This window comes from Apus apus, chromosome 16, assembly GCF_020740795.1.
Source record: "Apus apus isolate bApuApu2 chromosome 16, bApuApu2.pri.cur, whole genome shotgun sequence".
Taxonomy (NCBI): Eukaryota; Metazoa; Chordata; class Aves; order Apodiformes; family Apodidae; genus Apus; species Apus apus.
In genome coordinates this window covers 11917126-11943537 of record NC_067297.1, presented here as the reverse complement: position 1 = coordinate 11943537, position 26412 = coordinate 11917126, and the positions used below count along the sequence as shown (strand labels likewise).

Here is a 26412-nt window from a genome sequence, read left to right as displayed (position 1 = left end):
CTTTTTACATTTTAAAACTTAACAAGCTGTGAAAGTGAGTCCATGTTGTTCTGTTCTAGAGCCATTTTCTGCAGTGCAAGGAGGACAATCCAGACTTCTATGGTGTCGACTGTTTGGTTTTTGAGTCCCCATACCCAATGACCATGGCTCTTTCTGTACTTGTCACCATAGAGATGTGCAATGCTCTCAACAGGTTCGTATGTCCAAGTAGGAAAGCCAAGTTTCCATGTAGCTTATCCAAAATCCCCCCTTTTTGTGCAGTCTGATTGTTAGTGTATGGACAGCTCAAGTAATGAAGAATGAGTCATGTTTCCTTTCTGAATCCTGATGGTGTGAACAAAATTACTCTTAGATAACACTTTAGATCTCTTTGTCATAAGGTACTTCTTTGAGTCTGCCAATTCCCTCTGGTATTTTACTAAGCATGAGCAATTGAAATATTTTCCATTATTTTTAATCTAAGCTTAATCAATCAGATTATCCTTCCTATGTTGGTTTAAAGTGATATCAAGGAGAACTAAAATAAGAATGCTGAAGATATGGAAAATAGTTTTTCCTGCCCTGAGGGAGTATGGGTTTAGCCAATTAATATTAGATTATAAATGGAAACCACTAAATAGCACAATGTCAAGGGTATTTTTCTTCAAATAGCTTAGAGGTCAGTTAATTTAAAAACAAATAAACTTTAAATACAAGGGTAGTGCAGTAGTCCTCCATGTGAGATACTGCTCTACATCTGATGTTCTGGATCTCAGCCTCTTCTGCAGTGTAACCTAAATACAGGTTGAACCTGAAGAGCAGAATTAAAGAACAAGCATCAAGAAGGTTCAAGTACTTGACTCTCAGTACATCCAGTGAAGTTCAGGACCAGTGGGTGCACTGGGTCCCCAAGCATACATTAGACTAGGGAGGAATTTGTCTTCTGCTGCTATGCCTGTCTTTTCCCTACCCCTCCCATGGAGAGGATCATAGAATCAGGGAATCATTTTGATTGGAAAAGACTGTTAAGATCACCAAGTCCAGCTGCTAACCCAGCATTGCCAAGCCCACTACTGAGCCATATCCCTGAGCACCACACCTACATGTTGGGATCTTGGTGAAAAAGGTAGACTAGGTCAGGAATGAGCAGAACACACAAAAGCTTTCAAAAATAAATGTGAGGCTGAACTGTGACCACTTTGCTTAGCAGACTTCCAAGGTAGTTTAAAGTTGCAGCATAACTGTAGACAGTATCTTGGTATCTTCCCTTCATGATTGGAATAATTGTGACTTGCTATAGAATCATAGAATGGTTTGGGTTGGAAGGGACCTTAAAGATCATCTAGTTCCAACCCCCCTGCGTGGGCAAGGACACCTCCCACCAGCCCAGGTTGCTCCAAACCCCATGCAGCCTGGCCTTGAACGCTTCCAGAGATGGGGCAGTAACAACTTCCCTGGGCAACCTGGGACAGGGTCTCACCACCCTCACACTTCAGGCAGGTTTCTGCCTAATGTCTAAGCCAGATCTCGCCCTCTTCCAGTTTTAATCCATTACCCCTCATCCTCTCAATACAAGCCATTGCTGGCTTTCTTTCCAGCTAGTTTTCTGATGTACTGCATTTCCTGTTGGTGTCTTACCTACACACGTCCCATGTTCCTGTTGCAGCCTATCAGAAAACCAGTCCTTGATGAGGATGCCCCCGTGGGAGAACATCTGGCTGGTGGGCGCTATTTGCTTGTCCATGTCACTCCACTTCCTTATCCTTTATGTGGAACCACTGCCAGTAAGTGCACAGATCTTACACCATCCCTGAGCTTGGAGATAGAGCAAAACTTGTCTGGAGCTTAAGGCAAGGGATGGAGGGGGAGAAGAGATCTAACGCTTGGCTTTTCTTTCAGATTATCTTCCAGATCACACCGTTGAATGTGACACAGTGGCTGATGGTGTTGAAAATCTCACTACCTGTCATTCTGCTGGATGAAACACTTAAATATGTGGCCCGTAACTACCTGGAACCTGGTAAAGATAGTGTGAGGCCTGCCACCAAATCCTGTTCTTTGTCAGCATGCACCGAAGGAGTTTCCTGGCCGTTTGTGTTCATGACTATGCCCTTGGTTATCTGGCTTTACAGCACAGACACTAACTTTAGTGATATGTTCTTGTCTTGACTGACATGGTGACGAGTTTTACATTCAAAAGAAAAAAAGTTTAACTTAATTTTTTTATTGTTTAGAGCAACTGTCTATTTCTGCTGAATTTTCACATGAACATATTTGCCGGGTGATGGAGGTTTCATAATCTAGATTTTGTTTGGTTTTTTTTTGCTTTTTCTGACTTAAGTGGGGGCAATATATTCCTCTTTTATACACAGTTAAAGTGTCCATTGACATGTACAGAGAACTAACACTATTTTATGCAAATATTTTTTTGTAGATGAAAAGCATGTACAGTGTTCTGTTCAATAGTCTATTCATCGTGTACAAAAGTAAATTTGTTTTGAGCCAGCGGACACTATCAAACTAAATTTGCAGCAGATTTTAGGGAATGAATGTGTGTTGTCTGAAACTAAAAAAGCATGTAACTGTTTGTCTTCTGCATGGTCATCCCAACTTAATTTGTCACAAAGTCAGGTTTTATTCATAAGCAGAACTTTCTGCCCTGGCAGAGGGTACTGTTGCCTCAGTCAGGATTTCTTCTGTTTCCCCTCTTCCTCTTCCCTCACTCTTGGTTCTTGACTGTCCTTGTTTACACCAGTTTCTGTGTGAGGTATGCCTAATCTTGCTCATGCAGAAATACCATTCCAGGTGCAGCCTGCTGGGGTTCTTCCATGCTCTTCACACACACAGGGGTTTTTTTAAAGATTATTTATTTTAAGTGTCTATTGTATTTTATTGTAACAGACCTTATTTTGCCAGTGTTGCCCATTACAGAGGGATAGGGAGGGCTACTTCTGTCTGCTTAAATCTCAGCCAAGTCTTTTAAACGAACACAACCTGTTTTAATCCCAAAAGGTGGTTTAAGTTGGGGTTTCATACCTTATTTACACGTCAGATCCTTTTTTTTTTTTTTTTTAACCCCCCCTTTAAGATCAAAACTTGTAAGGAGACCTGGAAAAATAACTTGCACTGCATAGCTAGGAATTGGATTTCCTCCCCTTAGGGCACTAATGATCAGCTGTAAACCTGGAGTTACTCCGCTGGCCTGTTGTTAGCCTGACTTGAAGTAACAAGCTCGTGTGTGTTTTTTGTAAAATCTGTAAATAGCACATGACCAAATTGAACATATTGTATAGAACTATTTTTATTTTGATGTGGCACTAACCACCTTCATTATTACGGTAAATGTTAAAGCATGTTTTCAGATTCAGTCCTGTACCAACAGCGTGTAAGTCATTAACAGTCCTAACTGTGGTGTTTTTCTCCAATGCCTTCCAACTTTCATCGACTAAAGTGAGTATTTCTCTTCCATTTCACCATGCCAGTGGTGACTTGCTGTAAAATAGCATATGCTGTATACATGTTGAAGAATAAATAATAATTTCCTTCATTCCCATGCTGTGTTTTGTCAAACTCTGCTGTGCTACATTATTATCACCACTTTAGACTCTTTGTTTTGTGGTCTGAAGCTCAAATTACTGATTCCAAAGGCAAAGCACTTGCTTTTGGTTTAGTGTATTTTAGATCTTGTTTTAGAGCACCCAGGAGCCTTAGTGCCCCAGGAATCTTACAGCTTTTGGTCTTAAGTTTGAGATAAAATTGGACAAATCTGTAACTTAAGACAGTGACAGCTGTTCACATGAATGTTTAGGATCCAAAACACTCTGGTACTTGTGGTCAGGTGCTGATTTACTCCAAAGCTTTTTCCTGCTCTGAGATAGGGGATGTCCCTCTGAGTTGACCACTCTTCCCACCACTCTGGGGTCTGAAGTGTTCAAAGTGCAGTTGTTTCTCTGCAAAAGCAGCTTCTTGTTTCCAGTGAGTGGTCAGATGAAGACAAAAGAACAGCCTCAGCTTAACAGGATAGTCTTTGGAAATTGTACAGGGGTCACTGTGTCTTTGTAGAGTAGCAGGTGCTGTGTTAACTTCTGCTGGCTCAGTCTGCTTTAGTAACCAAATTCAAACAGCTTTCTGTTTCCTCAGAGGGGAAAATGATAGTTAAAAGCTATGTTCTGTTGGTGCCAGCTGGAAGCCAGTGAGCGCAGATCATTCTCTAGGTTTCAAGCCTTCAGAGATAGATGCTAACCTTGAAATTCACAGACCCCATCTGAAATTCCACTGCACTTAAGTCCTCACTGTTTATGTAGGTTTTGAACTGTTTCAGTTGATGCTGAAGTGACTTGGGTTGGGGAGCTGGACCTGATGATGATGTAGATGTGTTGCTGAGCTGTAAACATTGAAGTCCCTCTGAATCCCCTCTTTAGTGTGGAAGAACCTGTCTTTGCCAAACTGAGGTTTTGCATGCCACAAAACCAAGGGTCAGCACCAGCCAATTGCTGTCTCAATAATTAATGAGCTATATGAGACTTGTTCCTATTTCTTGACACAGGAAATTAATAGATTGTGTGATTTAGGATCCCTTGAGATCAACATCTGTACAAGGATGTTATTTGTTGGAAACAAATACTAGCAAGTATATTCTATGTGCTGCCAGGGTAATGGACAAACATTCCAGGGTAGGAATGCCACTGAATCCTTGAACACTGTTTCTGTGTGAACCTCCAGAGCACCATGTTGGTGGGCTTTTTTAAAGCCATGTATCTGATTGTCACCATGAACAACTCTGCTTCTTGTACAATTCTGTTCCTGTCCATTCTGCCAAATAGTCCTGCTCTGCACCCCTTTTTCCCTGTCTCCAAGCTGAAGGGGAAAATGACTGTTGATAAATAGAATTCAGTCTTCAACAACTTCTCTATTGGCTCTCTGTTGAAGATGAATCTGCTTGTGTTGTGGATTTCAGTACTGACATCCAAGAGCTTGTTCATACCAGATGTCTCAGGGCACTTGCGTTAGGGCCTTGTGTTCCTTGGAGTTTGCCTTTGAAAACTGGATGACTGCTGGGTAAACAGAGTGGCATTCATCCTTGCTGGCTTGTGAGGTTTCAGCAACAGTCAGGTTTTGGAAGGTGCTCCTAAAGAGCCCAAGCAATCTTAATACACCCTGTTGTTCTTCTATTTCTCCCAGTCTTTCTGTCCAAATTTTCCTGTAGCAGTAGGGATTCCCTATGATCAGCACTTATTTCAGGTTGTTGTGCTTTCAATACCTCTGTTTCCCAAGTGTTGCCACTACATGGTAAATAGCAGCCTGGGGTGGTCTGGACTGGCCAAATGTGAAGGCCTACCATGAGCTTCCTCCCAAGCAGTGAAGCACCCTGCCCTTGCATTGCTGTCATCTGCCAGGTTCCTTGTGGTCTTGGAGCTGGAGTGCTGTGGGGCTGGTTGTGCCCCTTCTCTGGTTGAGTAGGTTGTGGGAGGTTGCTCCAGTGTGCTCCTGAATGGAATAAGGCAGCTGATGGTTCAGGCTTTCAGTTACAGAAACACCTTAGCTAAAATTAAGATCCTTAGTTGTGCAGATCCTGCCATTCTCCAGCTGTCAGCCCTGTCATCTAGGGAGGCTGAGAAGAGTTAGAATAGACTTGCCAACATCTCAGAGTTGAAACTCTTGCTTAATTTTTGTTCCCTGTGCATTTCCTCTTCAACCTGTTGACTGTACTAGGGTCATCTGGGGATAGAAACAGGTAACTCCTTCTCATGTGTTATCCCTGTGGACATGTAAATGGAAGCACACACTTGAGCAGAAATAACTCAGTTCCCCAGGCTTCATCTCCTATTTTTAGAAATTAACTTTATGCTTTTCATTCCCTTTTGTTCTCATCTCACTGAGCTGCCTCATCTCTGCTGTTTTCTGGATTCCTTAGTGTCCTCATACACTGCTACTTACTTTCTAGTGTGAGAGGGGTGTGTAAGACTAGTATCAATCATGTGATTGATGCTGCCTTCTGCTAGGAGCACCAGGAAGGATATCAGCTTATCCTGGGAAACCAGCAGGGTTTGGTACAAGAGCATCTCCTCCTGAGTTCAGTGTCTGTAGCCTGGTCCAGATCAGAGTAAAGAGGATGGTCAGGCAGCTGCAGTCATATGTCAAATATTTAGACAGGGGCTTTTATCTTTGTGGTGCCTCAGGCCCTCTCTGCTTTCAAATGTGAGTGATTCAAAGTGCTGTTTGTGAGCTACACAACAAGCTGCTCCATTTTGCTGGCATCCAAGCAATAAAAATAGTTCATACTTGGGTTTTCAAGACATTTTTGCAAATAAGTATGAAAAAGGCTGCAGAAAAATATATATCCCAGTCTGCCAAAATGCTATGGAGTTTGTGTTTGTAGGGAGACTGTTTTGGAGAAGGCTAATGGTAAGAAAATGAGTTTTTAATCTGATGATAAAATGCAGTACAGCAGTCCCCTGTCACTGTTCCAAGAACACAGCCAATGCTCAGAATATTCATGGTAAACAGCTTAAAGATGGTTGAATTTGCTGAGATGAAGGGAGGTAAAACTGATACAAAGTTGTCTGTCTCTTGCACCTGTCTTGTTTACTTTTTTGCACTTCTAACCATTAACTGTTTCCCTAATCTCTGCTAATTACATCCTTAATTACATTACTATGCATTTTCAAATCTTAGCAGGAGAGCCTAAATTTTATAGCACTGAAGGAGTGTTTTGAAGAGCCACCATCAAGTCCTAGGGAATCAGAGTACTCTGTTCTTCTCTCCCAGACAGGGCTTACTTTACACTGTGGGCTGGGGGTAAAGTACAGTAGTAGCTTTAGTACTTTATACTCTACCCTTTGCCTACACATTAATCTGTTCAGTTAAATGACCTCTTCAAAGCTTTCCTACTGCTTCCCAGAATGGGCTGCATCACTTGGAAAAGGGACATTGTTAGGTCACTTTGGGGCCAAGCTTGCAATGTAATGCCTTGATTAGAAAAAAACCCAACAAAAACAACAGCCTTGAAGTTCTTAAAAACTCGGGTTCAAACTGTGGAACTTGAAAGTCAAAATTACAAATCAGGCTTGTCTCTTGCCACTAGTCAGGCAGAGACAGGCAAAAGCTGCCTGAACAGGTCTTAATTCTTCCCCTACAGACTTCTGGGGGCCGTGTTGGCTGTGCTGCCACAGGGAGCTCTGCCTCCAGGAGAGCTGAGCCATGATCCAGAGGGTTCCAGGCTTGAAGAACTAAGTAACCTGAGAGTGTCCCTGCAAGGACAGAGCAGCCAGTTACCAAACTGAACGTTCTTTCTTCTGTCACTGTTGATCTTAGTCTTGCTTGTATAATGATACTTGGCCTTCATCCTTTCATTAACTGATGCCTTTTCTTTCTTTCCTTTTCAGCCATACTGGAGTAATCGCTTCCTAAACAATTTTGCAGAAATGTAAGGTTGTTTTGTTGCGTGCATGTGTTTTTAGCAACACATCTACCAAAACCTCTGCATGTATCATGTGTAAAGATTCTTTGCTTTCCCTAAAACAAAACTCATTGTGTTCTCTGTGGAAGAAATGTGTGGTACCATTAGGACTCCATTATACAGATGTACAAACGTGCAATATAGCTTATCCTATTGGAAACTCTCTCCAGAGAAGTTTGGTTTCTGTGCTGCACGGAGAAGAGTTTGTTTATCCTTGAACAAGAATTGTGGAGCTGTCAGCCAATTTTTCCATCTTTCTGTATGTAAAATGTCAAGTTTATACAATGTACAATATCCAAAATAATGCATGCCTTTGGTTGTAGACAAATCTTTCTCTGTATTGTATCATCCAAACATACTACTCTATAACAGCTGATGTACAATGCTATCCTATTTATAAAATCCATTGAAAAGATTACAGATGAATGTTAAACCATAAGCCTCCAGTTTAGAACTTTGGATTTTTTTTATCATGTGTGCAAATCGACCTCTTTTGCACTGTAATGTAACTTATTTAAATTTAAGGCAGTAAGACAGATGTTGGTGCAATACAAAATATTGTGATGCATTTATCTAAAAAGCAACAAATTACTTAGCCAGTTACCACAACTGCATGTGTGACCTTTAGAAGTTGTAAATAAGATCAATTGTCTATTTCCATGCTGACAGTAAGAAGCATCACATCTAGTTTCATTTGTATCAGGTAAATAAATTTATTCTACAATACATACTCGGCGTGTTATTTGATGCACTTTGTTTTCTGCAGGTACATACATACTTACTTCAGCTCTCTTAGATTAAGGCCAAGATGACACTTTCTAGCACCAACACCATTGCAAACTTTCTTCCTAGAACTATGCAGATGCCAACTGCTCCTCAGGCAGTATTGATCTCCTCGCTGGTGTGATTTCTTCTGTCCAGGGGCTTGTGTGTGTGTTTAAGAGACACTGTCAAGTACTTTGATCACTCAAGTTTTTTTAAAATGCTCCATTGTTTGTAAAATCCCTCTGAGAAACTTAAAATAAACGTTTCTTTCCCAACTACATATTTATTTTTTGTCCTTTTCTATTTTCTAATTTGCCCTAACCTGAAGTAGCTGCTAAGTCTCTTCTCCCTTCCCTAGGCAAAAGGAAGATTAACCACCAGTTTGCTGCAGCCCACACACATTGAGTAGCCAGCTGGGAGCTGTTCTGCCAGCAAGCACCCTGCAGCCACCTCTCTTAAGCATTAGGTAAGACTAAAGCACTCCAAGGGTAAGAGCTGGATTGTCCCAAGTTTCCTGTAACACTCTGCTCCAAAGCCTGTAAATGAGGTTTTGTTTGGAGCAAGAGGAGGGGAAGCTTCTCTCCATAACCTCAGCAATGTGTTTTAAATTGAACATAATGCCTCTTAACCTCCAGGCTGAGCCAGCAGCATGCTGCTAGCAAGCAGTTATCCAAATGAGGTGACATGGCTGAGCCCCTTCAAACCCAGCAGCCTGAGCTTTCCCAGTACCAGGGCTGCATTCCATGGCAGACAGAACTATGGGATAGTGGAGGATGCCCTAATGTATCAGGCTGGACTGCTGCAGGCTGCTTCCTACTATGGAAGTGGTGCTTAGGCAAGCTGAGCCCTGCTCCTCACCTCGGGGCTGTGGCTGTCAGAGCCCAGCTCAGCACTCAGCCCTTATCTGCACCCACAGCTCTTCCCCTCTCTTATTTATAGCCTGTCTCAGCAGACACCAGCAGCTCTGTCACCAGCAACACTTCCCAGCCAGGCTGCTGCAGACAGGACACCCCAGGCACTGGCAGGTGTCCTGTTGATGCTTCACACAGACACCTGAGCTAAGTGATTAGTCACTTGTCCAGAACACAGTGGAACAAACTGCCCCACGAGCACCTCTTCCCCTGTCATAACCTCTAGCCTTGCTCTAATTAGGAAGCAACAAAAGGAAAAAAAGAGACTTGCTTCTTCCTCAGCAGCTGAAGTCCAGTTTCTCAGACCTGTGCCTCTGTGTAGAAGTTCCTCCTGCTGCCCAGCTGATCTGCTGCTCCTTTTTTTCAACTCGCAGGACCAGGTCACCAGCACTGGTACCAAACACAAAGATCAGTGACACTAAGAAGTCATTACTCTGGAAACAGCTCATTTGCTCTGCCAGTCACAGCAAGTTACATTCCTGGATGGTTTCAGCATCTCTGCATTTAGGCAGCACCTCCCTGGTGAGCAGACTGTGCCCAAACTCCTCTTTCTAAACATGGGGTTTTTTTAAAGATTATGATTTGCAAGATGAACTGAGAACTAGTCACCCAAATTAACTGCAAGCGGCACTTTGGAGTACAGCCATAGGAAGAAAACATGACACACTGGGGGTTGCTAGGTACTGGAGTGCAGGAATATGTGGTGAGATGCTGAGATAAACAGCTTCATCTTCCTCCTCCTCCTCTCACTGCAAACCCTGCTTTAAAGCATTGCAGGGGTGAGCCCACAACAGACACAGAGCAAGGACACTGTTCCCCATAGCTCCTGGTGAGGCATTATAGACATATTACCTGCAACTAACTACAAAGGGCAGAAAATAGCCCTGTTTTTACACTCAGGTGAATTTCTGTGTGATTTGAACCCACATCCACCCCTAGGAGGATGGGTGAAAAAGGAGAAAAGCCTCTGGGGAGGAGATGGTAAATTTTCTTCACAACTTCTAAGCTAGGAAAAAAGGAAAAGTCAAAGGAATGTAGATGAACAATCCACCCTCTGCAGAGCTCCAGTCACTGGAAAAGTCTAAAATGTTTCAGCCCAACACTTCAACCCCTGAGAAGCCTTTGGACATCAGTTTAGCAGGCTCAGGCTATTTGCCTCATCAGGTCAAGCCCCTGACTTTTGTTTCCATAGAGACAGTTGGAACTGAATCTTTAAGGGTTATCCCTTATAACTGAATCCATAAGGGTTATTCCCTTTCTCCTCCTGGAGCAGCTGGCAGAGGATGTGCAGTGTGAGGGGAGCACCTCCACACTTCTATCTGAACTAGTGCTTCTGGGGCAGTGCCAGCTTGCACACCAGCCAGACACAGGACTTCGTTGACATCGCCAGCCTTAAGAGAAGAGGTAAAACTCCCCAGTCTGGTTCTTCAGGCCTGGCCAAGGAATGAAAGGGCTTTTACAGCTGTAGCTTCAGGAGCCTGAGAAAAGCAGCTGAGCAGGGAGGTGCCCTTCACGTGTCACTCAGCCCAAAGGCACTGCCCATGTCTCTGCAGACTTGGTGACTCTGAATGGTGGTTCAGCCTCCAAGAAACACTTGGTGTGTGTCCTGTTCAACCTCTCTTTGAGGCAGAGAGGATACCATGAGTAGCTGAAATAAAGTTTGGAAACAACAAGAAACGCGAAAACCCTGGGCTGCAACAAACCCCTTTGCTATTTATGCAGGTGGCAGAGTCAGTTTTTCCTGCAGAGACAGGCAAGGAACACACTGCTGGGGTAAGATAACATCAGTGGCTGACAACAACCCAGCTGCAACCAGCTCATGCCTCTGTAGCCACATCAGGCAGCCCCAGAGCACCGTGACTGCAGGACACTGAGTGCTTGTGACCAGCACTTGCTGCTGCCCCAGGGACACCCTGGGCCAAAGTCAGGGCTTAAAAGAAGTTTCTCCTGCCCTTCACCATGATTTAAGCATGGATGCAGACTTTCAGCAAACCACGGGCAGGAAAGTTCCCACCATCAAATCAGCTCTTCACTCATCAAATCTGTGTTTTTTCCCTTCCTGGAAGAACAATCTCAGTGTCCTTAGGTGGGCTGGCTCAGGGCAACCACACCAACAATGATTCATGGTGGAGCTCTTCAGCTTTCCAGGGATTCCAGCCAAATACTCCTCACCTCACCATGCTGCAACCAGCAATCCCAGTCCTGTTTTGCAGTGGCAGGTTTCTGTGGACACAGTTCACTTCTGGTATGAGGTACCACATCCTGTACCATTCTAACAGCGAAGCCTCTGGCTTATGGGCACCATCAGCTTCTGGGGACATCCCACCTAGGGGCTTCATACCTTCAGAGAGCTGACAGCACAAGAACCACAGCCAGCCACCTGTGCTCACAAACCAGCCATCAGGTGCTGGAAATTTCAGCCTCAATCAGAGAGTATGGACTCATCCCAGGCTGCTTTCCAAGCCTCACACTGTTCCTGCTCACGGTTCCCAAACTTCTAGATTAAAACAAAGCACAACAAACGCAGAAGGAAAACACTACAGCATCAACTCCATCTCCACCCTGTCAGACGAGGCACGCAAGCTGCAGGTGGCCTGTCAGAAACTAAGGCCAAGTTTCCAAAGAACCCAGAACCTGCTTTAACAGGTCCTCTGCCTCCCAGAGTTACAGCACCTCCCTGAGCAGCAGCACCACCACCATTTCTACCCACGTCCCAGCATTGCATCAACCAGATTCCATAATGAAACAGCAAGAAGTTGTATGTGACGTGCCAAAAAGAGCCTGAAGAATCAACGTGTGTGCTGCACAGCACCAGATCTACACCAGCACCTGTGACTAGAGCAGAGAAGGGCTAATGCTGCTGGTGGCTGGCTACCACAGCAGGGAACTGGCCACACCTTCCCTTTGTCTGCAGCACAGGACCAGAGTGAGCAGAAGTGTTGCAGTGACACTCAAACACCTACAATTGAAGTGCTGAAATCCTTTCTCAAGTTGATGCTGATCCTGGAGCACACAGCTTTCTCTACATCTATTTAAGACCAGGTGATGGATGTGCTTTCTTCCACCATGTAAAGCCTCCAAATTTAAGGCATGGATGGTAAATCACAGCACAAAAGGAGAGGAAACCCATCTGTTTCCTCATCACCCTTTTCAGGCAATAGAGGTGGCAGGAACAAAAGCAGAAATCGAAGCACAGCACAGGAAGGGTTAAATCCCTTTTGTGAAAGCTCAAGTCTTTCCAGTGCCCCTGGGTGGAAGGTCCTTCAGATTTCTCTGAGCCCAGTATTTCCATGAGGGGAGCAAACAATTGACCTCCAGCCTTATCAAATTGGCCGAGTTTCAGTGTGACATTATCCTCCACAGAACAGACACCAGAAGGTCAGCTGGGGCCACCGCCTCTCAAAAGCTGCCCCAGTGAGCTGAGGAAAGGTCAAAGTCTGTCCCTGTGCCCCGTTCCTCCTAACAGCCTGCAGCAACACCAGAACCCAGCTACAATTTGGGCTAATACAAGAATTAGTGCTGTTTTTTCAGAGAAATGCCAGCCTTTCCCTGTGTTAGAGAGGTACCTACATCCCAGCCACTCAATCCACGTTGCCCCCATCTCACTTCGACTGGGGACCTCGGTAGGAAAATTGAGGTTACATCCATTGCCCTCCTGCTCCATCACTGGCCAGCCAGGACCCTGACAAGTTTTACAAGGCAAAAAAGCTCCTCAGTCACAGATGGCAGCTTTTTACTGGCTTCCCAACAGACAAATATTTGTCTCCAGAGCCATATGTGCAGTAGCTTACACAGAGCAGTCTAAGGAAGATGTGTATCCACAGATTGCTGCTCCTGCTCTGCTCATGTCCTCATCCTTGTTTCCTGGAAAACTATGTAGCATTCCAGGAGGATGAAGCCAAGTTACCAGCTTCAACTCGTCAAACCATGCTGCAACATGAAGGAGTAACACGATGTATTAGATGCTAAACTTGAGAAAAAAAGCAGGAACAACAACAAATTCAGGGATTTTTTTAAGTGGTTCAGGAGAAGAGGTGGCTCCCTAATGGCCTTTATAGCAGAGCATGGGGCAATGTGCCACCTCTCCAGCACAGGAACAAGCCCTTTCGTGCTGCCAGATCAACCCAAGCTCTTGGACCAACTGCCAATGTAAGTAGATGTTCCAGGAGATGTTCCAACTCACCAAACCCCACTAGCTAAGCAGAGTGTGCTGCTGCTGCCTGCCCGCCCGGTGACTTCCACGTCATTGGGCTTCTTGTTCTCTGTAAATATGTAAGAAACTTATATTAAGTCCAAGTCTCAGGATGTGGGATTTTTTTTTTATCCCCTTTGTCCTCTAGACAAGACTCCCAGTGCTCTGGAACACACAGCTGAAGAAAAGGAGAGCTGAAATGTCCACAGGCAAAGATGCTGAGTGCAAGGTCAGTATTCCCAGCTCTGGGCAGACACAGGGTGGGCAGGGCAGGCAGCTCAGCAGGTGGCATCTGCTGTCCTGTAAGAAACGGTGCAGTCTGTGAGCAGCCAGAGGGAGAAAGTTCAATCCCTTTTAAAATTCCTAAGGCAGGAACTGCACTGCTCCTGGTAGCTCCCCAAACCATCCCTCTGTTTGCATGCACTGGTGTTTTGATGGGATGATAAAGGGGGAAAAGGAATCTGACCTCCAAATGTATGAAGTCCTTGGCCTCTCTGGGGAAGCTATTTGACATGGAGGCTTTTCCAAAGTAAACATCCCTCAGTGAGCCACCACAGTGGAGGCTGCCCCAGAGCATTCCAGACCCCACAGCATTCCAGACCCATTCCACAACCATTTGGGTTCCCAAAGTAAGCCCAAGGTTCAAGATAGTAGGTGAAAACTCAGGTTATTCCACTTTGTTGTTGTCAGTGATAGACACGGACAAGCCAAAGGACTTTATATACAAACTGTTACATTGAAGGTCCCCTCGTGGACATTTAACTTTTCCCTGAGCTGTGTCTGTACCAGAATGTTTAGGGGTTTTTTTTCACCCAAATACCCAGCCCTAGGCATCTCCCTGCCTTCTCTTGGTTGGCTTCCCCATGATGTCTGAACCAGCCTGCCAGTCCTAGGAACACAGCAGGAATCACAGCAGTAGCCCCATTCCCTCCCTTTCCAGGCCAATGTTCCTCCTGCCTCCTTACCCTCCCTCCCCTTGGAAATCTGGGCTGACACAAACATGTTAATTATCACCACGGCCTCAGGCCAGGACTCCAATAATTCAACAACAGCTTCACAATTCTTGCCCTGTCCTCAACATGCTTAAACCAACCAGCCTTTTGCAGGGCTGTAAAGTGAACAAAGGATTAAAAAAGAAATATTAAAAAAAATAGGCAAACAAACAAAAAACACCCAGAAAAAAACCCAAAAACCAGCAGCAAAAGTTTGGGCAGTACTGACTAAACATGATCTAGAACACGATCCTTCAAGCCCTGCCTGAGGGTACTTAGTTTGAAATCACAGGTTTATACAGAGTTTAAGCCCACCTGAGGCCACTAAATTTAAGACCCCTGGAGACTGCACTGGTTTACATCTGGGTTTTAAGAGACAGTTGGTTATAGTGTATTTGTGTAACTTGACAACAGCAGACACAGCTTTTGAGATTCCTCTCAGCAAGGAAATACTGTTTGATGAGTAAGAAATACTTCCCCCTTCTGCCCTGGATGGGTCAGTTTCCACAGCCCTGAGCTTCTGAAAAGCAAGGAGGGAAGAATCACCAGACAAAAACAAGCCTAACGAGGGAGAGAGATATTGAAAGGGGGGGGAAAAAAAGTCCTGGTTAATAAAAAGTCTCTCTTTAATCAGCAGCAACAGAAAAGGAAAATGCACCTCGATCAGACAGAAAACACTGACACAGGCCAGCAGTCCTTCTTTTATCTCTGCTTCACAATTCTTGGATTCCCAAGATCTGGAAATCAGAATTAGACATACTGCCAATACTGGGTGTTATCAGCACCTTACAGAATAAATCAGGGGCAAATGATTCCATGATTCTGTGTGGGACTCAGATAACCCCCACATCATGAACACAGGCTGCTTTTAGACTCTGGCAAATAAAGACTTTTAGCCCTCACCCAAGGCCACGTAAGCTTTGAAGAAACTCTGTCCCTTTGCATCACTTCTGTGTCTTTCTTATCACAAAGTAGGAAAGGATTAAAACTTACTAATGACATCTGTGATTTAAAGCCAAGCATTTCCAGCAAACCCAGGCCCTGCACCCCCCCAGCCCCACAGAGCAGTCACTGCTGCACAGCACAACAGGGGGGCAATGGTTCTCTTGCTTCACTCTGGGGAGCTTGCACCACAGATCTGACACAGCCTGAGCTTTCAGTTAGTGGCTTTATGATCTTCTCTTCCATGGTGCACAGCACATGATTAAGGGATGGAATGAGGTCAGCTGCTTATTACAGGCTAATTGGTATATTCCCCAAACCGGAGCGCCAGGAGCTGAATTTGAGAGTACAAGAGGTCTGCAAAACCAGAGATCATATTCTAAAATTAGAGTTATAATGAAGGCTTGTTAATAGGCAAGAAGAATCCCTCTAGAATTCTGAGGCTCATGCTAAATAGATCTATCTGTATAATCTTGACACGTATGGCATCTGAAAGTTCCTTACTCACTGTCCAACTATTAGCAAGAACAACACACCAGCTCCGGAACCTCAGCACATCAGGTACTTACAGAGGTATCAGCTGCAGGATCTGACTGAACTTTTCACTTTCAAAGAGCCAAGTTCTCCCAAAACCAAAGCAGGGAGGACACAGCTCTATTGTGACGGCAATCTGGAGGTGTTCTGAGCTGCACCTGGACTTGTTTGCTAAAGCTGCACATAAGCACACAGGTCTTTCCTTGACAGCAGGCTCTTCTGAAGTCGTTTCTGTTCTAGGAGGAGAGATTATCAGGTTACCTACACACATATTACAGAATGGCTTTAGAGAACCATGGTTCTCTAGTTTCCTGTCCTAAGGAAACGTTTCAGGGAAATGTGTAAGGCCAGTGGCTTCCACCTGCAGTTAAAGACATATTTAAAGGAATCATTAGACAAAACCAGTTGAGCCACTTGTGAAATACACATCACATCCCTCAGGTACTTCTGTCATCAACATGGAGAGTCCTTTCTTTAGTTTAGTAACAGCAAGAACTCCCTTCATCAGAATACAACTATAAAGCTCATTAAGCTGCCCAGTTTTCAGATGCAGAACACCCCTGATGAATGCTCCAGCATGAGAGCACAAAGCAGGGTTGCTGTTTTTTAAAAAAGAGCTGCTTTGTATTTGCTGGTACACGGATCTTTTTCTTTCTTTCTGTCATGAAAGACGTGCAGTGAGCTGAAATCTACACGCCAATGGTACAAACAGAATCTGCAAAACTGAAGAGGATCAGGCCTCTCATCCACCAGGGTGCCAATTCCCAAAATGTCTGCTCCAACTGCAGTGCAGCCCTTTGGTCCCTTTGTTTAATGGAAGAGCAGCAGCAGCTCCTGCCACACTGATCCCCAGGACAGCAGCACGTACTTTCCTGCTCTTCCCTATAGGCTTCAAATAACCATAATTAAATCTGATATTTTGGAAAGCCTGAAGCCCACAGAATTCCAGAGAGAACAGACACACAGCTGTTTTCTTTTTTTAAAGGGATAAACTATCAGACTTATCCTTTGCAAGATGTGACAAACCAAAATAGTTCCAAAATAGACTATAATGGAACTAATCTTTCTGTTGTGCATCTTTCTAATTGATATAATGCACATCACAGAGGGAGATATTTTACCCTGCTCTGCATTATACATCTGCAACTAGAGGGAAGCTAGTTTTCCATATCATGTATTTGTATCAAATCAGCATTCTCCCTCCAGCTGATACTCAAAACTGGTTTTGAGCTTTGTAAAAAAACATCCATGAGCTCCAGCGTATCTGTAAGAGTACAATAAATACAAGAGTAAATACAAAAGGAACCAAATTGCCAATATGAAGATAAAAATGCAAGTTTTAGTAAAGAGTAAGGAGATCAGAATTGCAAGAAGAGCACGACCTCACTCCCCCTTCCCACACATCAAGCCCACGGAGCTGCAAGAGTTTCCAGATGACACAAAGCAGCTCAGCCTTGGAAGGCTGATGCTGGGAATCTGGAAGTGAAGCAACACAACTTTGCTTCAAAAAGTGGGGGAAGAAACACATGGATCCCAATTGTTACCTGACAAAACCATGACGTGTATAAACCTGGCAAAACCAAGACAATGTGTGTGTGTTTGCATCATTTAACATTCCTGCAGCAATGCAAGTGGAGAGGGTTGAATTCTTTTTATATCACTTTAAATGTCAGGGCTGTATACAGGATGTGAAGTGCTTTGAGTCACAGCTTTTAGAAACATACTGAAATAAAACTAAACTGCATTTAAAAATAAATGCTCATGTACAGACTGTAAGTGATTACAGGGTTTTTAGTAAGGATTGAGGAAATGACTGTAATTCCCCAACACTGGCTCAACTCTGTACACACAGAAATCAGTCAGCTACAAAAGTCTGCCCTACGTCAGAGCTGCCCAGGGTGCCAAACTTCTGGACAGCACATGGAGTATCTTCCAAAAAGACTAATTAATTCCACAAGCACAGCAAGTGGAAAAGTGCTGCTTCCAGACACACCCAAGCAACCCCTCCAGCCTGCAAGAGGAGTGAGAGCCCAAATGGTAGCATGCAAAGAACAGAGCAAGACCTTTCCACAAAGGAGTATAAACCACTGTATTTACAAATCAACCAAGCACATTTAGTCCTGGACAGAATTTGGACATTGTTTTCATCATAAACAAGCAGCTTATTACACACTGCAGATCCTAATGCTTTTTAGTTTTAGCTGGAATTTGTTTGAAATGAAAGTTGCAAATAACCTCCAGTAGTTAGTCCCTTAGCTTAATAAATAAGAAGCATCAAGAATCTTCATGGCCTTGAGATGCACAGAGCTATTAAATGGTTTCAGAGTCTATTTAAAAAAACAAAACAAGTCCTTTGTTACTACAAAAATCAGATTTCTGTTCTTCAGAGGGGCCCTAGTTGTACGTTCAAGTGCCAAAACAAGGAGCAGGATGAGAGGCTGTCACTGCATGCCAAACCACTGCTCTTGATCTGCCCACTGAGCTGCTTCACTGTCACTGCCTTCCAAGTCCCCCTCTTCTCCACTTCCCTCCATATCATCCACATCTTCTTCCTGGGTTGCATCCGTTGGACTTTCCTCCTTTTCCATTTTCTGCATTCCTTCAAGTGACTTCTGATCATTTGGATCCAAGCTAAGGAAAGAAAAACAAAGAAAGCATTGTCCTAAACCAATGTTTTTCTTTATTTGTGATGATACTGTAACAAAACAAAAAACTTCCCATCTCATTGTCTGCACTTCCTGTTTAACATCATCAAGGAGGTCACTTGAGCAGATGATGCAACTTCACTTCAGGCTGAGTGCAACACTGGGTAGTAAATCTTTTTGATCCCAAAGAATGTGTTTATCTAAACATCACACTCTTCCAGACAATTTAGTCAACTCTTCCAGACAATATTAATTACAAAGTAACATGAAAGCAGCAAAAAATGTACGTGACTATGACTAAATATATTATACTTGAGCAGAAAACAGCTGGCCCATTGAAGCTAAGTTTATAATGTGCTAGATTTAGGGCAAATTTAACTTGCTGGAATCAAAACATGGTAACATTTCAGATGGTGACATCCCAAAAGATCATTTAGGTTGTTTAAACTGAGTCACACTATTTAAATTTACTTATTAGCTCATTTTTATACAGCACCTTCTGGTCTAAAGGAACAGATCTTAAGGTGCCTGACTATACAGTAATTAATAACTATAAATAAGTCCATGCCTTAATCCTTTCATTAGTCAAGGAACTGCAGACTTAGTGACAAGCTTAGCATTAATGCAGTCCCTCAATTTTGCACTTCTCAATTCAAAACCTCATGACCAGCTCATTCATTAACAGGATGATGATGGCCTTTGTGTGTTTTTGTTTGTTTTAAGGGAGAATGATACAAAGCTACCTCTGATCCTCATCCAAATCAATTAGTGGCTCAGCTCCTTAGTCAAGTTGATTATTGGTTCTTATAAATACCCTGCAGCCCCCAAGTCTCTGCCTTACCTCAGGGCAATGCTGTACTGGTCCATTGCCTCCTGGTACTCATTGACAGCCACAAGAAAGTCTCCCAGGATCCGGTGCAGAACACAGTCACTCTGATTAGCCAGTGCATTCCTCAGCAAAGCAATTCCATCCTCATACTTCTGTTCCCTACCTGTTTACATGCACAACTGCAGTTTTAATTAATAGTTTAGATACATCTATAAAAAATCAGTGTAAACAGGTCACCACAACTCGATTTCTTCCTTCAGAACTGCCAGCAGGGGGGACAGCAGTAACATGCTTTTTGGAAGATTAATCCCAAACAATGGCTTTTTGTTGCAATAACTGCTACATTCACAATAACATGTAATTTTAAGTCAAAACATTTTGTTGGCAATTGTTTGAAGTGTTGGTCTGATATCAATTACTAGATGCAATTAATTCCTGTCATTATTCCTTCGGGCTAGAACTGATAAATCCCTGGGCTGCAACATTCACTGTCACACTCTTCCCACTGATGAGGCTGCAGAGCCCCCTTCCCTGTAAACCAGTTTGCTTTAAATAAGGCAACGTGGCAAACAAGAAGAAGAAAAAGGAACTTACTGAGCAGTTCTGCTTTCTTGACCACAGCTTTAATGTAATCAGGTCTCTGCGTGAGCGCTTTGTCCAGCAACGTTTTTGCCTTTTCCTGTGTGACTGGGTCCTCAAGACAGACTGTTGCCAGCAGAGTCAGAGTCTGGGCGTTGGCTCCCAGAGTTTTATACACGTTGTTTGCCATGACCATGGCTTCACGGATGCTGTTGGACGCGAGGTAACACTCTATGAGACCTGAGGATGCAAGAGGGAAAGGTTGTGGCACCCGAGGCAGCACCACAGCCACTCCCCCCTCAGTGACTGACACTCCAACAGGCAAACTCAAACTGTGACTGAAAAAGTGTTTCTACATTGTAACATATCCATTCTACAGATAATTGGCTTCCTTGTTTTTATTTATGGGCAGGTACTAAACAAAAAAGCCTAAGTACACCTAAGATTTCTGTCCAGTTCCAGTAGTGACACATTCATACTTCACCGGCCTCCTCACAACTATTTACTTGAAGCTGCCATTGAGATCTACAAGATTGAAATAAATATGACAAAACAAAGCTCCCAGGGGAACTAACCACACCATCATCATCATGCAAAAGTGAACTGCTCTAAACACCCAAGTCTGTTTATATCCAGATTAAAGAACAAACAAACAAAAAAGCCTTGTTTGAGTGTCCCTCATCTGGTCGCTCCTATCAGAGCTTCACAGGTTTTTGACTAGTAATGATTTGCTTACTGGAAAATCAGCAGGAGAAAATGTGCTCCTGTCTGTCCCCTTGATGATCATCACCACCCCCCAGCACTGAACAGGTGAGCAGCTTCACCTTCATAGCAGTCCAGCCTGCAAGGTGCCAGCCGGATGGCCTCTCGGAAGTGGATAATGGCCTCCTGCACCCTGCCCATGTTCCTCAGAGCAGCCCCTTTCAGCAGCAGGGCCTGGACACTGTTACTGTTCAGCTGGATTGCTTTGGCTCCTAAATACAAGGCACGAGAGTAGCGTTTGCTGTAGAAACTGTGACACCTGTGGAAAAACAAGAAGGGCTGTAAGCAGGCCTGTGGTGCCTCTGCACGTTCAAAGAGTGTTAAAGGCAGGGAAAAAAGAAACTAAAAGAAATTACAGGCAACTGATTAACTCCAAAATAAAGAAGTCACAGAGTTGTTGTGGTTGGAAAGGACCTCTAAGATCGCCGAGTCCAACCGTCAGGTTAAGGATGGATGTTCAGGAAAAAAACCACAACAAACTCTTCAGGAGTTTAAAAAAAACAGGATGAATATTAATAATTACAGCTATTTAATCTATAATTGCTATTGCACAGGTGCAGTAGAACTAAGAGACTTCAACATACATAAAACAACCAAACCAGGTATTTCAAGATAGCTAATTAAAGTTACCCCAGGGACAGACTAGACAGGATAGAAAAGCACCTTCTGAGCAGGACAGCAGAATGCACCACAGCAGCTGCAATCCACCAGGAGTTGAGGTAAGAAAGGAAAGAGAACAACTTACCCAGAGACCACCCAGGGCTCTGCATGTTGATCAGAAATATTGAAGAGGCGGCAGCCCAAGCTCTCCACGTCCTCCAGCCGACCTTCCCGTGCCAGCAGGTACCCATACACATCCATCCCTGAAGGGAAACGTTTGAAGAGCAGTCATCAACAAACGGACAGTTCATTCACAGCAAGAAAGAACAAAACCAAACCCACAAACACCTCCTTTAAACGTGCAACGACCAGTAACTGCTCCAGAGGTGACACTGCAGCCCGTGCTTGACGACAGGCTGCTGCTACTCCAGTGTTACTGAGCAGATCATTACACCAGGTGAACTTTCTCCTACGATTTACCCACCTTTAATGAGGTAAGGATCCAGCATTTGTGCTTGTTCAAATTTTAGAATAGAGTTTTTATTATCTCCAGCTCTGAAGTACAGGTCTGCTAAGCTCCCCAGCAAGTCTACGTTATCCCTCAGCAATGACTTTTTCTCCAAAGAGCTTTAAGAGAAAGAAAAACAAGTCTGTTACATAATACCAATTTAAATGTAATTATAAATATTAATACATTGGATTACATCATGCTCTTTGCACTCTTACCAAATGGTGTTTATTGCCCTCGTGTTATCTCCAGTGTGCACAAAGGCATATGCCTTGATCCAGACGGAAAGCCAGTCCAGGTTGGGAATGCTCTGGATGACGTTGATGGTCATGGAGGCCACCTCAGCACCCTTCACTGACAGTGAGAGCAAGCCTGTCCACAAGGTACACACAGCACTGTCAGCCACGGGCAGCTGCTTGTACAGGAATTAATGGTCTGAATCCACAACTCCATCCCTTGGCAAGCACAAACCAGCAGCTGGTTACCAGGCTCTGGATCATTTGTATCATGTGGGCAGCACATGCAAACACAGGGCAGTGACCCAGGCCCAGTCACAGCTCCCAGTGCCATGGTGCTGAACACTGGAACAGTGAGACTGTGCAGACACCTACCCAGGATGGCATCCAGAGCCAGGGGACACTGCCTCAGGACCTCCTTGTAGCTGGTGACAGACGAGCGCTCTTGACCTGCTTTCTTGTACAGATTGGCCAACATCATATTGATCTACAGGCATGAGAAGGGAGAAATCTTCACTAAGAAAAGGTCACAACTTTGTCTCCAAGCATGTCTGCCTCCCCCCTTCCTCTTCTGGCCTGAACACAAGATTACCTGCTCCTCAGACAACACCAACGTACCATACAGCACAACATTAACATTCTTGCCTCTAAATCCAAAGATAAAACTTACATTCTTTTGTATTTGCATCTTGAAATCTCAGTGTTTTGCATCTACATGCACTTCTGTATGATGCCAAGAAGGACTGTGCATCAGTTACAGCAGCCTTCTTCCAGCTGATCTCTCCAGGTCACTGGGAGTCTGAGAGAATTCTCTTAGGAAGGCAGAGAAAGTTTCCATTCAGCTTCTGAATGAAGCTGAAATCATCATCACGAGGGATCAAAGAACAGAAATTACTTGAGCTCTGCACAAGTAACTGGTTTCTCTCACCACCACTTGATTTTACTAGTGTGTATAGGTTAAAAGTTTGCTTTTCTCAATCATTTTCTGTTTTGTAAGTTGGTCTTTCAACAGAAGAGTTGGACATTCCAAGACAGGAACATTGTTTCCATGACACAGTTGATTGACCTGATGGGTTCATCTTTTCAGCCCTTCTGACATAACAGAGCCAGCAGGAAAGACTCAACCCTGAGGTCACAATGGGATCCAAATATTTACCATTATCTAAACTGCTATTAAAAAAGGATGAAGATTTGAACAATTTGAACAAACATTTAACTCTTTGTTTTCAATTCTTTCTAAGAACTGAAATTCGTCCTTCTAAGAATCTGAAATTCTAAAATGTGTCTGATTTTAAAGAAAAGAGGCCAAATAAACCAAGCTAATGGAAACATTAGCAAGTGTTTCCAAACAACATGAACAAAAAAGCAAACACCAAGGCCCAGTGACATTACACCTGTGGTCCGTGTTCGTTTTTGGAACAGACACTGGCTTACAGGTTTAAGATCCACTGACCAAGGAGTTGTGACAAACACTTGCCAGAACCAACCTTTGGAGTCCTCTGTCTGGAAGGAATTCCATCAAGAATAGCAATGGCATCTTTATCTTGCTTCAGCATTGTGTAACATTCAGCCATTTTATATTTCACTTCAATTTCTGATGGTAAACACTGAAATTCAAAAAAAAAAAAAAAAAAAGGATTTAAGTACAATGATAAAAATATTTTAATAAGGTTTCCTCATTAAATGCTTCTACTATGTTGAAAAAAACCCAGTTCAGGAAAGTTAACAATGCAACCTACTGCCAAGCTCACACTGCTACTGTCTTCATGAACTACACATGCAAAAGATGTCATGTTTGAGACCAGATGAAGCTTTGCATTAGAAAACACCACAGTGGCATTTCCAAAATGGATCAGCCTGAAACATCAGGTTTATTTGACATAAGAAATCCACAATCACTACAGTACTGACTCAGCAACATTAATTTAAATACCTGGCTTTGGGGAGTTGATGTAGTATTCCCAGTGGAAGGTCTTACTTTTGAAGTTTTACTCAATGCCTTTTTCTGCTGCAAGGCCATGGTGTACTTACTGACAGCATTCCTGAATTCTTTGTCATGGAAGAGGGAGTCTGCATGATAGACCAGGAGCTGGTACTTCTGAGATGGTGAAAACAGTTCCCTAAAAGAAATGCAAACAGACAGGCTGACATCAGCTGACCCCAGATCCTCCTGGATCCAAAGTATTTGTAGCTGTGGGTTGTCTGGCTTCAACTTCCCACTGCTGCTTCTGCTTTACTCCACTGGAAAGGCCCCTGAATAACCAGCACTATCTGCTCACAAAGGGATTATCTTGTCATTTCTTTTATCTGTATCCAAACAAACCTAATAGCCTTTCCTGACACCTCAGCAGCAACAACAAGCTTGGCCACTACTTCCCTTCAGGGAGCAGCCCCCATCCTCCCCATAACAACTCACATGTTGTCAAGGTCCATTAAAGCACTTTTTGTTTTGAGTGGACTCAAGCTGACAAGGCAATCCAGCTCCTTGTAGAGCTATCCTGGTCCTAAGCCACATCTTCCTGCATTTCACAAACCTCCTTTATAACACTTCCACTATGTTTGCAGAAGTGCTGAAGAGTTAGGGTTTCAGAAGAGCATTTTAGCTTTAATTAGTACCTCAAAACCACAATGTAAAATGGTGATTTCCAGGGAAGTCCTGAAAAATACAGGGAATCACTTGAGTCAGGGGCAGAGCCATGACCCAGGGCACCCCTGGAATGTGACAATGGCTGCATCTCTGACCAGACACCCATGCTGTGCTGGGTGCCCCAAGAAGTGCCATAGAATCATGGATTCATTGTGCAAGGAAAAGACCTTTAAGATCACCAAGCCCAACCGTTAACCCAGCACTGCCAGTGCCACCACTAAGCCACGTCCCTCGGCCACCCCATTCACACGGCTTTTCGGCACCTCCAGGGATGGCGACCCCAGCACGGCCCTGGGCAGCCTGCTCAGGTGCTCGGCAATGAAGAAATTCTTTCTACCAGCCAGGGTACACCTCCCCTGGCACGACCTGGGGCCACTGCGTCTTGTCCTTGCGCTGGTCACTCGGGAGAAGAGGCCACCAGAGGGCTGGGACGGCAGCCCGGGCCCGCGCCACGGCCCTCACAGCGACCCTGCCTCCTCCCCTGCCCCTCAGACACTCCCCGCCACACCGGGAGCCCGGCCCCTCCCTCCCTCAGCGCCCCCGGGCCCCGGGAGGGCCACTCACGGGTTGTTGCCGCTCATGGTGAGGAGGAGCCCGCTGAGGAGCCGCACGTTGGAGTGCAGCCCGGCGGACGCCATCTCCCGTACGTGCTCCACCACGCTCATGCTGGCGGGGGCACCGGACACGGGCACCGGACACGGGCACCGGACACGGGCACCGGGCGGGGGCACCGAGGCCGCCGCGCACTCCAAAATGGCGCCACCGAGGGGGCCTCTCCCGCCGCCTCCCGCAGGCCCCGCCGGCGCTGCCTGTCCCGGCGGGCGCGCGGCGCGGCAGGCGCGCGCAGGGCAGCCCGGGGCGCGGCACCAGGCCCCCGCGCAGGCGCAGTCGCGGGGCGGGAAGCGCGCGGCGCGGCCTGGCCCGGCGGGAGCGAGACGCGCGGAGCCCGCGCAGCCGGGCCCTTTGTCTCCCGGGGGCCCTTTGTCTCCCGGGGGCCCTTTGTCTCCCAGGACTTTGTTCTCTGCTGGTTTCGGCACCTCAAGGCGATAGAGGCCTCAGAAATAACAAAGCTGCCTGTAAAAATAAGTAACTGAGGGAAAAAAAAGACCCTTCGAAGCTTTGATTTCTTCAGGGGAGACGCCTCACTAGGGCCACCATCACCTACGAGGCGTTGGCTGAAAGGAGAGCTCAGTCAAACTGGTTTTTTTCCACTTTTATTACAAAAAAAAAAGCAAAAACCATGGCTATTCTTCCTGTTCTTCTATTATTAGTACTACAAATCAAGGCAGCTGGAATTTTCTGTTGGCACACACCATCCCTGCTGCGTGGAGAGGAGCTTCTCAACAGAAACACACCAGGCAGCAGAACACCACTGACCCTGGACCTCAAGTAACAAAAACTCTGCTGGTGACAGTGGAAAAAAGTGTTGCCATGAAGTAGAGACAACTTGGAATAAACCCAGCTTGGATTTGTGGTTCTCCAAAAAGCCACCTGACTGATCCAAACAGTCCCAGGTTCTGCCAGCACTGTGTAAGGGTTGTGTTGGACTGAATCTGCCATTGCAGAAGCAGCCTCAGACTGAGCTCTGTGTCACCTGTGTTACCCTTTGAAGGCACTTCTAGTCCGAGAAAAACCTCTCTGCAAAGACAGACCTGCTAAAAAAACAGGTATGCTGCCACAAACTGCAACCCCTGTATTAACCCCTCTCCCATTATCCGTGGCAATGACTCTTTTCCTGCTACTTACCATGACACAATAATGATGGTCTTTTCACACAAAAAACCCCCCTCTGATTTCTTTGAAGGTTATATCCAAAGACATAAAATAGTTAC

At 44.7% G+C, this 26412-nt stretch overlaps 2 protein-coding genes across 4 annotated transcripts in view; one reads left to right on the top strand and one right to left on the bottom strand.

The window, feature by feature from the left end:
• The window catches only part of ATP2A2 (ATPase sarcoplasmic/endoplasmic reticulum Ca2+ transporting 2), a 46260-nt gene extending 37777 nt beyond the window's left edge, over nucleotides 1-8483 (top strand). The window contains exons 18-21 of one of the 2 annotated variants that reach the window (XM_051633637.1): nucleotides 60-193; nucleotides 1646-1763; nucleotides 1879-1999; nucleotides 7365-8483. In XM_051633637.1, coding sequence (XP_051489597.1) covers nucleotides 60-193; nucleotides 1646-1763; nucleotides 1879-1999; nucleotides 7365-7378 — 387 coding nt within the window. In that variant the 3' untranslated portion in view covers nucleotides 7379-8483. Of the gene's footprint in view, nucleotides 1-59; nucleotides 194-1645; nucleotides 1764-1878; nucleotides 3527-7364 lie in introns of those variants that run through there. The other variant, XM_051633636.1, reaches the window with a different exon arrangement.
• Nucleotides 8484-17838: 9355 nt separating this feature from the next.
• ANAPC7 (anaphase promoting complex subunit 7) lies at nucleotides 17839-25346 on the bottom strand. 2 transcript variants are annotated; one of them, XM_051634246.1, is made up of 11 exons: nucleotides 25145-25346; nucleotides 23867-24053; nucleotides 23421-23540; nucleotides 22309-22420; nucleotides 21916-22069; nucleotides 21674-21816; nucleotides 21335-21452; nucleotides 20652-20848; nucleotides 19843-20067; nucleotides 19261-19411; nucleotides 17839-18405 (listed from the first exon to the last, which is right to left on the bottom strand). In XM_051634246.1, exons 1-11 carry the CDS (start codon nucleotides 25243-25245, stop codon nucleotides 18216-18218), a joined length of 1698 nt encoding a protein of 565 aa, XP_051490206.1. In that variant the 5' UTR covers nucleotides 25246-25346; the 3' UTR covers nucleotides 17839-18215. The 2 variants fall into 2 exon arrangements, with proteins under 2 accessions (XP_051490206.1, XP_051490207.1); XM_051634247.1 differs by having other exon boundaries at nucleotides 23965-24053; nucleotides 25145-25234.
• Nucleotides 25347-26412: the final 1066 nt, after the last annotated feature.

Coding starts and splice junctions, on each gene's coding strand:
- ANAPC7 (XM_051634246.1), bottom strand. CDS start 25,245: ATGAGCGTGGTGGAGCACGTACGGGAGATGGCGTCCGCCGGGCTGCAC. Junction 24,054..25,144: donor ACCATGAGCGGCAACAACCC/GTGAGTGGCCCT, acceptor CATTTCTTTTAG/GGAACTGTTTTCACCATCTC. Junction 19,412..19,842: donor CAAGAAAGCAGAACTGCTCA/GTAAGTTCCTTT, acceptor GCATGTAAACAG/GTAGGGAACAGAAGTATGAG.